Genomic DNA, 17624 nt, shown 5'->3' on the forward strand with positions numbered 1-17624 from the left:
AATCATAAGCGTACATGAAATTAATATATTGTGTGTATCAGAAGTTAGTATTATGTTCTGGTGTTGTCAACACGAGCACATAACATGCATCGAAAATTGATTATGTAAAACGCACGTAAACTTTTAATAAATAAACACCATATTTAAATTATGCACAAGTATTCGCGATTACTTTTGTGAATGCCTCGTGATAAAAATTCACTAGAAAAATACGTAAATCGTTTACACTAAAACAATACTAGTGAGTATAACGAAACCAAATTTTTTGTCATTTCAAGGAATCAAAGTGCATCAAAATAACCCAAACTAAAAACTAGATTCATAAACCGAAGTTTGCTTAAAAAAAGTAAAAGAACATTATTCGATCAATACTCTGCGCCAGTGTTGTTCTCCAAGTATCTTCAACATTAATCATCAACACGACATCAACGTGAATTAATCACTCGAAAAATCTTGACGCGAAAATCTTCAAATATGAATGTATTCAATAAAGACACCAGCGGCTCTCCATTCCAAGTCACACCAACTCTTCTCTCAATATTCCATATATACGCTATAATATCTTGCCTACATTATATTTCCATGAAATCAATCATACAAACATAGAAACAATAGTTTAACATGCATAAAAATTCTTTCAAATAAGGATAAAATATTTTAGAAATAAATACATTATTAAAAACAAATCTTATAATATCTAGAGATAAGTCAACTACGATCTTATCATCTAGAAATAAATCAAATTAGATCTTTTAATTTAGAAAAACGAAATCCTAAATAATATCAATTTAACAAAAATAATAAAATATTTCTTTCAAACATAAAAAAATATTGTTACAGACGAAGAATATATCAAAATTATATATCGAAATAATAATATGAAAAGGACGTTAAAATCATAGGATAAAAAGCGTGGGTGTGGAATAAATATTTGGTAGGTTGAATAGCCATCTGTTTGCATCGATGGGGTTGCAGACTATTCATTACCAGATTTGAATTGATGTGAGGGAAAACAACAATTCCTGGCCAAAGGATTGGACAACTGGCTGCTACTCTGTTTCATCGTTCATTTATCAATGTCTAGGTGTGTACCACCTTTTTTTTTTTTTAACTATTTTCTGTAACTCTTTCACTCGAGACTTGATACGAGTCATACGTGATATTGTTATTGAGCTTGTGCCTATAAATATTTTTTTATGCAATTTAACAGTCATATTATACAACGTAAGTAGTTTATTTTACTTGATCCATTATTCGATAACGTAAAATAAAGTCGGGGCAATAACATAGTTGGAGAAAAGGTGAAATTTTCTTGTGAACATAATGAGACGACACTAATGTATTGGATGTGATGAATCATATTAAAATTATATATTCAATATATCAGCATCGTTTCATTAATGGATTGACACGATTGGTGGACAACAGAACCAAACTATAAAAAAAGATTATGAGTTGCATGGCCAATGGGCCATTGATATATGAAACTATATCATGTCCACTATGGTTTACAACACAAGTGATTGTCGATGAAAAGACAATGTAAGAGGGATACGACGCCATTGGGCCAAAACATGATCTTATTTTTTAAAGCCCATGTTGTTTCATCCAATCCATATGATGTATTGGGTAACCAATTTCGATAATATTAGTGAAGACTTAGATTAGTTAATTTATATTAATTAATGACAAAAGCTCATTTGAGAGATTACACATGTCAATTTTGCTAGGAGAATCTACGAGCACATTCAACTCATAAAAAATATTATATTTTATGCTAAACGTATTACATTTTATGTTATGTATAAATTAGATCGACTCATCTCACGTGTATAAGCCCATGAAACCAATTTTTTTTTTTAAAAACGTCCTCTTGTTATTTTGATATGGACAAAAGGTCGAAATGGGATGGGGATAATTAATTGACTTGTAGGCTGTTTCACCAAACCAGAGGCCATTAATGGACAAAAGACGCCGACTACTCTATTAATATATATCTTAATTTATCACGTGTACTCGCTAATTAATATATATATATATATATATATATATATATATATATATGGCACCCAACGTTACTGTAAATAACAAAATATATAAATATAAATAAATAATTTATATTTGAATTTTTAAAAATACATTTAGTTAATAATAGTCTAAATATAAATAAAATATTTATTTTATCAAAGTATAATTTAAACAGTTGCTTTGGTTTTGAAGTACGTTAAACCATAATCAAAGCATAATAATTTTGGTTTTAACTTACAAAACCAAAATAATAAATTTGGATTATGGTTCGGTTTTTGTTTTTTCTTGTTCATATTTTCGGTTTTTTTATTTAAATCATATTATGCTGACCCCTAGTTATTTTTCAATAACATATCATGTTATTATAGAAGATGGAAGAACTAACTATACGTGGAGTATTTTCCCAATTTTAATGTTTGGAAATTTATTTTTGGAATTTGTACTAAATAAAAACGAGACAATAATTTTTTGGAATTTGTAATAAATAAAAACGAGACAAAAACTACATATATATAACGAGTTATTTAATAATATATAATAGAAAAAGGAGATATTTTCCTTTTAAAAAAATTGATTCATAAACGAGATATTTTTTTTTTCCCGAAGAAGAAATAAAGAGCCAAAATTTTCTTGTCTCATGGCTAAGCCAGTTTGCTTCATTGTCACTTTCAATTTCAGAGTTGTCTTAACCATAAAACGAAGGGAAACAAACCAAAAACTACGATATTATTTTAAGGAACATTGTCGAATTACATACATGCACGCATTGAAAATTATATAATTGTGTGTGTGTATATATACATATATATATATATATATCATGATTTATTAATATATTCACAATTCATAATCATTCAATTCATTCAAAGTATAGATTCAATTTATTTCAAAAAAATCAATTTACATACTTTTATGCCAATCTATGATTAATTAAAAAACCACACGTTTAATTTTTAATAATGCTTTTGACCTGTTTTTATTTTTATAAAAAGACAACAAAAAATAAATTCGATTTGTGTAAAACACTTATCATAGATTATATACACACACACACAAAAAAAATATTTAATTTTTTTAAACGAATTAATCATGAAAAAATATTGAATTTTTTAAAAAATTCAAACATAAATATTCTTCTTGTCTTTTCATTTCTTTGTCCCAATCAATTAAATATTTTCCCAAAAGATTTAATTTGTTGATTTTAAAAAATTAATATGAAAAAAGGGTTTGGCCCATGAATATGGAGACGTATGCATCCCCACGTCTCCCTAATGCAGGGGATGGCGCCTGATTTGAGTCAAATTTTATATATTCACCACATTAAAAAATTTTCATATTCATCTATTATTTAGAGTATCTCTCACCCAATTACTATTTCGGCATAGCATGGGACTGGGTATCAAGTTTTATATATATTAGCTAGTATCTCGATTCACGTGTTGTGTGCTTGTACAGTCTGTTATTTTTTAAAATTATCCGTACGTCGAGCTTATGGATAATTATATATATATATATATAAATTAGCTAAATTTAAATTAAAAATATAGATAATATCGTAATTGTAACGATTACTGAGGAGGAGTTTCTAGAACAATTTGTGAACTTTGAATGTTAAATTATGGGGATTTATGATATATATCGGTGAATTAAGTTCGGAAGGGTATGGCAGATGGATTCGGAGAAATCATGATTGGTGGGATCAATCAAGTTCATTCATTTCACGAACACTGCCAATTTTTTTCATGCAACATTAATTGCGCCATGCCTGATCAGGCATGCAACGTAAATATATATTCCCCTACTTCAAATTTTTCTAAACTTCCCCCCCTATACATATCCTATTTAGTAACTTAAGTTTTATTTTTTAAAATGCAACTAATTCGATATAAATCTCTAAAATCGTGTGTCGTTGGCCATTTAATTTCCGATAATTCGATCGATCGTCCCCATTCTACATCTTATACACGTACTCGATATAATATATATACACATACATATATATACATATATATACATGTGTGTGTGTGTGTATTGAAGGAGCTAGTAAAGTGACTAGGTGTGATGAATATATATAACGTGCGTGTGAATAAAATAATTGTAGGATATGTTAAAAGGGGATCGGAGTGAAGTGAAGTTAAGCATTGTCCATTGGGAATATGCAACCTGGGATATTAATAGCTCAGCTGCTCCATATCTCTCGGATTCATGCATGAATTCCTGCCCACGACAAATGGGTTTTTATTTTATTTTATTTTGACGAGAACAACGACGATACATTGCTCTCGAGAATCATTTAATACAATTTCTTGTATTTAAGGAAGAAAAAGCAATACAATTCGATATTTCAAGATTTGAAATCAAAGAAGTGAATTTAGTCTGTTTATCAAAGAACCCATGGTCCGAAACAAGATCCTTAATTTGAGCAATCAAAGCAACCTCCGGACCGAAACCTTATCGGAGAAAGCCAACAAATGGGTTTTCTTTTTTTTAATATCTTCTGTGAAACAAATTAGTGCCATTTTTTTATTTACAAAATTCGCATACTGACGACTGATTCCACATGATGGATTCACCAATCACAATATTATATATATATATATATATATATATAATATATATATAAATATGTATACACACAGAGAAATTATACTTTTTTTATCCTACATATAATTTTTATTTTTTTCAATTTTAATCATTTTTTTTTACTAGAACGCTTATGTTATACTGGATATGTTAGCACTCGATAAAAAAAAACTACTAGATTATATACTAAAACCGAGAATTAACCAACAAAAATTTCATCCTATAAAATTTGTTGTTTGAGTTCATTGTATATTTTTGATCTGTTCGTAAACTAACAGTGCTTGCACGTATTATTTTTCGAAGTCGTGGCATTAATTTAAACCTAATTTCATATATAATATAATATGATAATTAAACCCTTAATTTTATGAGCCGAGTCAACCATCAATCTCTAAGGTTAATCGATCGTGCGCCACAGATAAATTATTACGTCCCTTGTTTACTCGATTATTTAAAAAATCTTCGTACAACGGCGCGATGTTTTTTCCTATGGACAAGTACGGTTTGGCTTCAACCCCACCCAATTATACTTGATAAATAAACTACAAAAGTTCAGACGAAATAATTAAATATGTGCATAGAAAAATAAAAACCATTTATATCATTATCATCTAATAAAAACCATTTATATCATAGGAGGCCAAATAACAATATCACTCGATAGAACATTATACGAACTCCGCGTCGTCGAGAAAATTTATTAGAAATCGAAGCGATTACGGATATGATTAGTCCCTTATTTTTAATTCATTCTTGGAAGTTAGAAATTTTTGCCCAATTTTAGATGCAACGTTATATGCATTCGTGTTGTGACAAAGTGGTTAAAATTAGGACAGGAAGTGAGGAGCGATGTCTGGAATATTATGGAAATATAGATTTGTAAAAAGGGAACAAACAGAGATGAGTAAAATTCGTCGTTTTATTCACTATGGAAATCCGACCAAACCCAATTTCATCGGTGAGGTTAGGAATTTAATGCAATCATTGACCTATCCAATACGCTAACCATCTCTCCCCTTCTTCCGCATGTATATATATTTATATATAGTTTTGTTTTATTGCGTACCGTTCATGCTCACCTGTATGTTAAATATTGATGTAACGTTTATTTATTGGATCTTATGAATCATATCAAAATTATATATTCAAAACTCGAAACTATTGAGATTGGTAATTTTACTTGTTTCGAAACATATGTATCTTGTAAAACAAAAAAGACCCTTTCTATTTATCATGTAAGTTTAAGATATGAGTAGGTTTTTTGTGAGACGGTCTCACGAATCTTTATTTGTGAGATAGGTCAACCCTATTGATATTCACAACAAAAAGTAATAACCTTAGCATAAAAAATAATATTTTTTAATAGATGATCCAAATAAGAGACATGTCTTACAAAATACGACCCGTAAAAGCGTCTCACACAAGTTTTTGCCTAAATATATTTGGAAAAATTGTTTCACTTGATATGTTGTTTTATATATATTTTTTTTAAAAAAAGAAGATAATTTACAAAGATGATAAAACCTTATATAAAATTGTGTGATTTGGATCCAAATTGGCAGCATCAATTGACCCAATCATTGAGAAATATAAAACTTGAGAATGTGAAGTTCGAGGCCAAATTTCAGAAAAGCCAATGGCTTCGCATTTTTTTTTTGGATAATAATAAAAATAAAAAATTGACCAAAACAAAGTTTTACCCTCGATGCAATAAACCTAGAGAGCTACTTATTATTTATATTAGGACAAGTTTTTACGTATATGCTCTACATCGGATTTTATTATTATTTGCAAACTCTTCGATGAATTAATTACTTAAGCACGAATCATTCATGAGATATATATCTTGAGACTTACCCTTGACAAATTACATGCAAACCACTCCTAATTATATTATCTCTTAATATAATTTCTCTAATGTTATGTTTAAGAGTAGGTCTCATGTGAGACGGCCTCACGAATCTTTATCTGTGAAACGAGTCAACTATACCGATATTCACAATAAAAAGAAATATTCTTAGCATAAAAAGTAATATTTTTTCATGGATGACCCAAATAAGATATCTGTCTCACAAAATACGACATGTGAGACCGTCTCACACAAGTTTTTGCCTATGTTTAAATGGATGGATTTGAAATCCATGTATTTCGATTATAGTTTTATTGTTAACAATGAAACAATAAATTAACTTTTATATACATATCTTACTATTTACACATCAGTAGGTAAACTTGAAATTCATACTCGTTAATATGAAACATTATGTATACATGTGATATATGAATTTGAAGTGTATAGTTTTGTTTATCTAAAAATATAAAAATCTATCCATTCAAATGCAACCTAAAAAAATAATGTTAAGATACGAAGGATCATGCAACCATACTCGTGCATGATTTATAAAGTTTAGCGTTAATAAAATGACAAAAAATAAAAAATCCCGAACTTTATGTTTCTAACCGATCAATTAGATTTCATGTAAACAGATATCAAAGTCCTTAACTCCTTTATGGTATGTAAAAGAAAGTTCTGATTTAGTTTTTGAATTTATTTCTGATAGATCGGTTCGGATACGTTTGAAGGTGCTTCAAACACCATATTCTCCGTGAACTTCAATAACTCGTGTTTTGAGAATATAAACATCGATAAATTAGATCGAATTTAATGTTAAATCAAGTGAAAAATACTCGAAATAATCATTCGTTACGAAAGCTAATCAGTTTAAAGTTTTTAACTTGTGTAAACTGATTAACTGATATAAGAGGGAACAGTTATCGCATATATCAGTTCAGTTGTGGTGAAAACTAAATTGATAACAGCTCGAACTGATCAAATCAGTTTTAAAACGAAAGTTAAGCAGTTAAATACACAAGATATGTTTATGGATGTTCGGAGACCTCAACTGCTCCTACGTCATTCTTTCTACCACCTCGGGAAGGTTCCACTAGAAGACTTTGATTTATACACCACCTTATACAAACCCACTCAGTTTAGGACTTACACTACTGCCTAACTAAACTCCTAGTTTATACTGAAAGCAGCACCTTCCAGCCAAAACTTTTTTAACGTCTATTTGTTAAAAACTACAAACACAAGTTTAACGTCTTTGTGCAAGACTCACTTAGCTAGTCAATAAGCTTAACTCTCTGTATATGTGAGTGATTATGTGTGACGTGTGTGAGAACTGAACTATGAATACAACACTAAGGTGTTTTCACACACTAAGGATTTTGCTTCTATACTAAGCAGTTGACATGCCCTTTTTCTTTTTTGATCTTTACACACTTCTTGTTTTCTTCATCGGTATTCACTAATCTTCATCATCTATTTATATGCGCAAAGCTTTATCGTACAATGAGACTCAATTATTGTATCAATTGCATTTTGAATCTGTTTCTCGATATTTGTCTTGTACTTTCCGACAGCCATTCTGGAACGTTTTGACTTTGAGCACTGCTGCAACGTCTATTATTGTCCTTTGACTGGACAAAATCTTTTTCTCAGTGCGCACAGCTGGATTCTATTGAATAAGCTTGTCGTGTTCTATAAATTGATTGAATCCTAACTGAAATGCTCTAAACTGTTCTTGAGCTGTTTTGTTGAAATCAGTTGGCTCGTAAACTGAACTGATTTCACTGCTTCAGTTAAACTGGTAAGCTGGACTCTTCATCAATTGATTTCTTAATCAGCTGGCCGAACTTCTGAAGATCTTCTGTTGAACCGCCTATCAGCTGGACAATCAGTTGAACTGGTATTTTGATATCTCAGTTGAACCGATTCCGTTTGGGCAATCAGTTATCGCTTTCAGTTTTGCGTCTCGATAGAATCAGTTTTGGCTCGATAACTGATCAGTTCGAATTCTGATTAGTTTCAGCTTCTGCACACTTAGGTAAATTCATTAGAAACAAAATAACAAAATTTGCTAAAATCAAAATCAAGATTGCGAACATGAAATGTTACAACAATCTCAAATTACTTTCGTTTCCTTTTTGGTTGCTTTATCCGTGTGGATAGATTGTGTATGAACGTTATTCTTGGTTGATGATATGCTAGTTTATTATAATCGTGTACCCAATGGTATGCATCTCAACACTAGAATAACGTTAATATTGATAATTCTAGATTAAAAGGATGATAATGAATCAGATTTAAACATGGCTCCACGTTAAACCCATTCCGTTTGGGCCGGATCTAGACCCTGCTGAAATAGGAAATGGGGCGGGTCTAGAAACGGGTCCGAGCCGGATAATAATGGGTTTTTGGGGAAAAATATACGCCGGTGGAAAATATGGTGACATGAGCAATATTTGTTAAAGCGACCCTTCTACGTTATGTGCCAAAAGTTCAATCGTACATATCTAATTAAATAAGACCAACAAAAATAAATAAATAACAACCATCATTAAATGACGAATCCTTAGCTACATATTAAATTTAAGGAAATATTACTTAAAACTAAAATCATTACTAATTACATCTTAATTTGTCTTTAAGTTTTTTAACAAGCAATAACGACATTATTAATATCCTCAATTTGTTTCCTCAAATCATAATCACATTGGATTTTTCTCTTGTATTTTATAAGTTTTTTGTTTTAAAAAAATATAGTTTCGATTCTAAAAAATATATTTTAAACATATATCAATCTTGTGATACTGATCTCTGCTCTGAACATATTCATAAAAAAATATTATTTTTTATGTTAAAAATATTATTTTTGACTGTACATGTAAATATATATTCATCAGATCGTCTCGTGATCGATTTATTTTAAAATAGTTTGACAATTTCAAGAGAGGGTGGACATTTTGGTGGTTTGACGTTTAAGGCCCGGCATTTAACCTTTTCCACCTCCTGTTTTCACGGCTACATTAATCGCTGCGAAATTTTAAAGTTTGTAATTAAACTTAATTTCTTAATTAGTGTCTAGATTAACTAAACTTTATGGCAAAAATAAATAATTAGATTATGTATAAAAATTAATTTATGGAAAAATGAAACTCTTTTTCGTTTTCCTTTCCGCCACTATAAAACTTGATCACCACCCGAACTTTCTTCCTCCCTTGTTTCTCCACTTTCTGTCAGCTCTGCTATTCCTTTCATTTTCCATTGATGATGGACACCGAGTACTTCATAAATGTGGGGATCACATCTCCGCAGCCGCTGGATTTTGAAACCATTACGCCAATGGCTTGGAATGCGCTCAATTCCGAGGTGGAGCAATCTTTGTTGACTCACGGTTCCTCGGTCGACCAATATTCGCATTTTGAGTCAGCTTTCAGCTCAATGTTGTCTTCCCCATCGCCGTCCACCTCTGGATTGTCAACTGACGCTTTCGTCCTCCAAGAATTGATCGGGAAACTGGGCGGCGGAGCTCGGAACTCCGGCCTCTTACCACCGTCTGCGACCACCGTCATGGCGGGGGGTGGTTATTGTCATGATGTTAATGCTAACACTAGTGATTCTTGTTACAGTACTTCTTTAAGTTCTCCTCCGAAGTTGAATTTTCCAATTCTTGATCAAGTACACGCCCCCAAGTTGGGATATTCGGTGCCGCTGAGTCCTCTTCCTTCGTTTTCCACTGATCCTGGTTTTTCGGAAAGAGCTGCCAAGTTTTCTTGCTTCGGCAGATGGAGTTTCAATGGGAGGACACCTCCATTTGCGGGGATAAACAATGCTGGATTGTTACCGAGAGCCAGTACTCCAGTGATGGAGAATGGAAAGCTATCCCGAATTTCTAGCAGCCCTTCTCTCAAGCAAGATGAGTCGCAGCTCAAAAGCCAGGAATTGTGCCAACCCAGGAACGAAACTAGAGCGCCAATTAACGAATTTGTCTCGGATTTTAACGAAAAATCCACCGTTTCTGATCAAATCCCAGTTGCAGAAACAGGTTCAAAACTCTCGAACGAGCTGAATTCAAGAAAAAGGAAACCAGTACCCAGGGGAAAATCAAAAGAAGATGGATCCACTTTAGCTAAGGTATCGAGATTCAGTACAATGTATGTCACTTTCCCTGGACATTCAAAGAAATTTGGACATATTTAGTTAAAAAAAACACTTGTGTTATCATCAGGGGTTCGAGGGCGACGATGATGCGAATATCAAGCGTTCAAAATCAGCAGAAAGCGGCAAAATCGAAAATGGCACTGCTAAACCAGAGGAGGAAGCCGTTGATGAAAATGAGAAACAAAAGACTAATCAAAAGCCACCTGAACCCCCAAAGGACTACATTCATGTCAGAGCAAGAAGGGGTCAAGCCACTGATAGCCACAGCTTAGCAGAAAGAGTAGGCCAAAATTTTCCCCCATATTTTTTCTTACAAAACTTCATCTTGTGATCATCATGTTTAATCATGCCGAAACTGTTTGATTAGGTCCGACGAGAGAAAATCAGCGAGAGAATGAAACTTCTCCAGGATCTTGTACCAGGTTGTAATAAGGTATGTATGCAAATTTTAGGTTCACATAAACTTTTTTGAATTTCTTTCAGAAAAAAAAACCCATCAAGAAACTTGATATTGTGCATTTCTTCTGACTCAGGTGACTGGAAAGGCACTGATGCTGGACGAAATCATAAATTATGTACAATCATTGCAACGTCAGGTCGAGGTAAATTAATCATAAATCAGTCCGAATGTGGTATTGACTTTCTTGTCTATTATTAAAGATTTTACTGTGTTTTTTTGTTGTTTTTACAGTTCCTGTCGATGAAACTAGCCTCAGTAAATCCAGTTCTGGATTGTAACATGGAAAATGTGCCAAAACAAATGTACGCTTTGGACTCCTCTGCGCCAGCTTTCTTGAATGTACATCAATTGCATAATCCTACACCAAACAGGCAACCGAGCCAAAATTTAAGCCCTGGTGGATTTGGTGTAAGTTAAATTTGAAATATTTCCTGTGTGTTTCCATATATTGGCCTAAAATTTTGTCCGAAGAACATCGCTTATGAGAAGTCTTTTCGCAATCGTTCAGTTCCCGGGATTCGGAGAAGGTGATCTGCTTAGCATTTTCCAGATGGATCAAACGTGTGATTTGAAAGTTGAGCGGTGAAAAGTACTCTTCAATGGCAGATTTAAAGCTCCCAAGAAACAAGAAAAAAGGCTATGTAGTGTAAAGACTTGACAACTATGGTTCATCTGGCCAGAAGAAATTGCTAATTGATTTCGTAGACCGAACCTGATATACACATATATTTCTTCTATTATTTATGTATTTTAATCGATTTCGTATTTCCTACTCTTTCTTTCGGGATGTTTTTTGAGTACCCATTGTAATATTAGAATATTCAATTGAATATGTACTTGTAATGGAAAGATAGTATTTTAATTAGTTAAAATATGAAATAAACAAGATTTCATCATGATATTTCTTGTAAATATATGGATTTCTCGATCTTTTTTCTCCAATTTGACCCGAACACAATCTGACTTTTCTTGTTCTTGGTTTACCAATTCTACAAGATTCATTGGTATCTTTTTCAAGAGGTCGATTATCCAGTGGTTATGATGGATACTTTTGCTGTAACCAGCTGTATGAGTGGGCCATTATTATCATTTCAAGCCTTAATACAAATGATAATGATTCCAATTAAATTTCACCGCAATCATATCGTAATTTGTGGCACATATCAAGGTAGACAATGTAATTTTCACCCATTTTTTTCTAATCAGAAGCTTCTGTCGTCTTTCCATTTCTTTCCGGCCATTGAAAACGTGGATAAGTTCCAAACTTGAATTTCACTTATTTGATTGGACGACAAATCAAATTCTATATAAAAATGAGAGTGATTCACGTAATCTAATGATATTGTAACACAAGAATGCAACTTGTACTAACCTAAACCAATAATAAAAAATGGTAATAAGAAGAATCCCAGGTTGTCAATGATAAGATTCTGACTGCAAAATATAATATGTATATATTTTTTAAAAGATTAATAATAAGAAGAAAAAGGTTAAGTAGTGGAGTTTGATGGGGGTATGAAAGATGCCCTTAGCTATATATTTTAATCATTTGACGACAAATGGCTGATAAAAATACAAACTTTCCGGGGATTAACAAAAGATTTCTGCAATTTCAGCCTTTAATTATTTTAATTAGGTACGAAATTATTAGTCTCAATATTAAATTCCCATTACAATCATAAAGATTCTCTGAAAATGATTTTGTGTGTGTAAAATTTAAAACAATTTGCAAGAAAAATTTTAACAAAATGTACGTAGCAGTTGGATTTGTGGCTGATGTAATCCGGGTTAATCGAGTGAGTTGTGTCGGGATAATCCATCGAATATGATTAGAGTTTTGTTAAGAGAAAATGAGCAAGAATATATATCTTGAGGGGAATGTATATAATTGTGATATGACTTCAACTGTGTCCTGCAAACAAGAAGATGAGCTCGTGAATGGGCGCCGAAGGATTATCCGACGTGACCACTCTGATGTTTAAGTTAACATATAAAGATGAGGGAAAAATCGGTATATGTGTGAATTTACGTGAGTATGAGAAAAGATCCCCATTAAATATTTTAATGTAAAACATAACTGTTATTTATAGGAAAGAAATCACATGATTATCTTGTTTTCAGTGTCCACTTACTACTTATGATAAAATGGTTGTCCATACCCTACTTCTGACGACTTATTCTGACATGTCAACCCTTGTGGTTCTGACAGTAATTATTGCCGAGCATCAGACATCCCATACTGGTGCACTCGAGTGGGTAGAAAGCCTCCTGTGAACTTGTATGAAATCCCGGGCTTCTGGTAACCAAGGAAGAAGGTGTCCAGGGCATTCACCTGCCCAGCTTCTGACGACTTTTCTTGTAGATTTACCATGACTTGGGCTATCTTTATAATATCTCGGATCATCCATTATCGGGCTCTTATAGAAGCATAAGTGGCCTTTTCAAGTCTTTGTGTGCTGCCAAATTTCTTACCTTACAGTCTAAGCAACTTGATTTAAATATGCATTTATAGAAAATTCAAAGATTAAAGAGATTATCTTTTTTATGTGATTTTGCAATGAATTAATACTTGATCAGCAAAGAGATATTTTAAATATGTTAGCATCTATGTGCACGCATTGCATGCACATGGTGGTCTTAAGAAAAATAGAGCCCCGAGCAAAGCAAAAAATATAAGCTTCGAGCACTAACATAAAAAGTCAAATATACATACATACATATATATCATAGTCAAAGTAAACCATAACATATAATTTAAAAACTACATATTAGAAATAATTTTTCAAAATAATTTATTAAATATCCAGTATTAGTTAAAATGTACTCTTTTATTATTATTTTAAAAAAGAATGCCATTAATTATAGAGTAGGTCTCTTGTGAGACGATCTCACGAATCTTTATCTTTGAGATATGTCAACCCTATCGATATTCACAATAAAAAGTAATATTCTTAGCATAAAAAGCAATGTTTCTTCGTAGATGACCCAAATAAGATATATGTCTCACAAAATACGACCCGTAAGACCGTCTCACGGAAATTTTTACCTTAATTATATCGTCATTAAAGTTTATTTTTAGGCCACAAATCTATTCTCAAAATTCTCGATTTAATATAATAAATGATGAATTCATGACATATAACATATATTAGAAAAAAATAAAATAAAATTGTAAATTATGAGTATTTTAAATAGTTTTAAAAATATTTCTATATCATTATCTATTTTTTGACAAAAACTTGTGTGAGACGATCTCGCGAGTCGTATTTTATGAGACGAATCTCTTATTTGGATCATCCATGAAAAGTATTACTTTTTATGCTAAAAGTATTACTTTTGTTGTGAATATCGGTTGGATTGATCCATCTCACATATAAAGATTCGTGAGACTATCTCAAAAGATACTTGTTCCTATTTTTTTTGGAAAAAAATCAGTATGTATCATATGCTAAGAAACAGTGATTTAAGTAATGAATAATCAATAAGAACACTTTTGTCTTACCACTTGCTCGTCCATTATAAGCAATGTAAATTTACCGCTTAACCTCTTATCAATCTTTCCTTTCCTTTTTCTTTTTTTTTTCTTTTTTTTTTTTGTATGTGCACTTTCTTTTTCCCCTTAATAGTAGAGGCAAGATAAAGGGAAATTTTTCTTCTCTTGCACCACATATTTTCTTTAACTGGACAGGAAATTTTTTTTATTGAATATCTTCAAGACTCCATTTTTATTAATTGTTGTCGAAAAACTTGGCCATATTTTAACATTAAAGATGGAGTCGAAATGGGACCAAAATTGAATAAACATGGAAATCCATGTGTTTAGCTCAAATCTTTGAAGTTCAATAATAATAGAAACCCGTAGAATGTGGAGAGATCCAGTAGACAAGCCTAAGAAGAGTCAGTTGAATAAAACAATGAGAGGAAATGACCTATGATCCACGATGATGGATCATGGAAGATGACCAAACTGTTCGATAGAATGGAACAAAAACTGAGATGAAGAGTAAAAAAAACACACGACAAACATTCAACAAAAAGTAGAAAAGCTTCTTCAATTTCTCTCAAAAATTTATCTACATATTTTCGATTTCCAGCATTTTAGTTTCTTTAGATTTTGATATATTCTTCCAATTTTCTTGTAAAAATATCATTTATTTTCATAACAACGTAATTAAATTTGATGTTGTTCATAAATTGTATACATCATTTCATCATATTCCTCAATTTATATTTTTCGATTTGAAGCTATACCGAGAGAATTAGAACTCAATTTATATAATAACGCTCGATAAAAAAGTCGGATCATTATATATTTGTCACGATCACGTGGAACGTCCCATAAGTTTCGTGAGAAACACCATGACTAAAATTAAGTTGTTATGGATGAGTTTTTGCAATTTTTAAAAATAAGTGATTATAAAAAAAAAATTCGCGATGAACAATTAAATAAAATAAAGATTTCTTTCGTTCTTGGGAGGAATGGATTTTCTAGACAGATCGTCAGAAGCTTAACGAGATGGAAATGGCCAAGCCCAGAACCAGGCCCAGGAAGAGGCCCACGTGTAAGCCCAAATTAGAAGCTTACAGAAGCTAGTGAGTAGCGGCCACCGAATTACCGACACCTCACCCACCACCGATGAGGTTCCTTTTACGGCCAACCCTCCTCATCCGTCTTGCTCTCCGTCCCCTCTCCAGCACCACCTCATCCTCCGCCGGTGTAAGCCACCACCTCTACATGAATCCTCGTACCCGAACGCCACTGGTAAAACAATTCGAGACCGGGATCCAGAACCTCAAACCCGGGTTCACTCAATCCGACGTGGATCTAGTCCTACGATCCCAACCTGACCCGGATATCGCACTCGACATTTTCCGGTGGACGGCTCAGCAGAGATACTACAAGCACGACGACCTCACGTACCTCACGATGATTGGAATCGCAGTTTCCGGTAAGCGCTATGGGGTGGCGGAGACTTTGATTGAAGAGGTTATCGCCGGTGCTTGCCCCCCAAATCTCCCCTTGTTTAATGCCATGATTAAATTTTGCTGCGGACGTAAACACCTGTTTAATCGCGCTTTTGATATATATAAGAAAATGACAAAATCCGATGATGCCAAGCCTAGTTTAGAGACGTATGCTTTGCTGTTGAAGTCTCTTTTGAAGAAATTCGATCGCTTGAATGTATGTTATGTGTATCTGCATGCTGTTAGGTCGTTAGCTAAGCAAATGAAGGCCTATGGGGTTATACCAGACTCATTTGTGCTGAATATGATAATCAAGGCTTTCTCAAAGTGTCTTGAAATGGACGAGGCGATTCGTGTTTTTCGAGAAATGGGTTTGTATGGTTGCGAGCCAAATGCTTATACATATAGTTATATAGCCAAAGGGTTATGTGAGAAAGGGAGGGTGAATCAGGGATTGGGATTTTACAAGGAAATGAGAGAAAAAGGGTTGGTTCCGAAGGGGAGTACTTATTTGATCTTGATTTGTAGTCTGGCCATGGAAAGGAGGTTTGAGGATTCGATTGAGGCTTTGTTTGATATGTTGGATAATTCTATGTCACCTGATTTGCTAACCTACAAGACCTTGTTGGACGAAATGTGTAGGGACGGCAGGGGAAATGATGCTTTCGAACTCGTTGAAAAATTTCGTAAGAGAGACTGTTTTATGAATGAGAAGTCCTACTGTACTTTGTTGAATGGATTGCACTTCCTAAGCCGTTAAATGTAGATGCTTTGCTTTCTTCGATTGGTCTTTTAAACATCAGCAGTCTTGAACTTGAAATCTGACCCAAGATCTTTGAGACACTATTTCTGGTCTGTTCTGTTTAAAATGATTCGCATGTTTGGAAGTTGCCAAATATGAAATGAAAATCATGCTGTTGCAGAGCTGAAATCGGGTCAAGCAGAATGCTATGTTAATCGTCGCTCCTTCCCGTGACAATGCAAGAATTTTGATTGTCTCCTGATTAAACAATCAACATTCAACACTAGCATGATTCATGACTTTGAGATTTCCCTTTGACCGTAGGCTTTCCCTAAAACCGTTTATATCTTGTTTACTAGAGCAATGTAAAGCAAGATCCTCTGGTTCGGGCAATGCAACACAATGCTCTTGCGCAAGATGGCAGTCGCCTGCAAGTCATTTATACTGACGTGCACGTGGTTGGTGGTTCACATGTATAAACATCATATATAAGATATTCCTTTGTATCCCATTTAACTAACATTCACCGAGATTCTAGTTTTAGGACTAGTTCTTTCAATCTAGATTCATGATATTGAATCAAGCGAATGCACTTCTAACACATGTTCCACTTTTGCACCTTACCCTTTGGGTGGCTTAAAGTTCCTCCACATCCCCATGGGTCCGAGCAAAGCTTATGCCAAACGTGAATACCCATGAAGCCAGGGGATTAACACCAGCTAAGCCACAGCCGCTTGACAAAAGTCTTACTGTCTATTCCATTTTCACGGCTGTCGCGTGTTGGTCCCAATTAAATATAATTATTCAAAATTATAATTTATAGATTTCGATAGGAATAG

At 33.1% G+C, this 17624-nt stretch overlaps 2 protein-coding genes across 2 annotated transcripts; both read left to right on the plus strand.

The window, feature by feature from the left end:
* Nucleotides 1–9613: 9613 nt before the first annotated feature.
* LOC142550497 (transcription factor bHLH62) lies at nucleotides 9614–11950 on the plus strand. The gene is made up of 6 exons (XM_075659577.1): nucleotides 9614–10591; nucleotides 10686–10898; nucleotides 10986–11051; nucleotides 11152–11220; nucleotides 11310–11486; nucleotides 11587–11950. The coding sequence occupies exons 1-6, from the start codon at nucleotides 9725–9727 to the stop codon at nucleotides 11662–11664; spliced, it is 1470 nt and encodes a 489-aa protein (XP_075515692.1). The 5' UTR covers nucleotides 9614–9724; the 3' UTR covers nucleotides 11665–11950.
* A 3586-nt stretch (nucleotides 11951–15536) lies between these two features.
* Nucleotides 15537–17619, plus strand: LOC142550506 (pentatricopeptide repeat-containing protein At3g25210, mitochondrial-like). The gene has a single exon (XM_075659584.1). The coding sequence runs from the start codon at nucleotides 15715–15717 to the stop codon at nucleotides 16801–16803; it is 1089 nt and encodes a 362-aa protein (XP_075515699.1). The 5' UTR covers nucleotides 15537–15714; the 3' UTR covers nucleotides 16804–17619.
* Nucleotides 17620–17624: the final 5 nt, after the last annotated feature.

Source organism: Primulina tabacum, chromosome 1 (genome assembly GCF_025594145.1).
Source record: "Primulina tabacum isolate GXHZ01 chromosome 1, ASM2559414v2, whole genome shotgun sequence".
In the NCBI taxonomy this organism is placed as follows: Eukaryota; Viridiplantae; Streptophyta; class Magnoliopsida; order Lamiales; family Gesneriaceae; genus Primulina; species Primulina tabacum.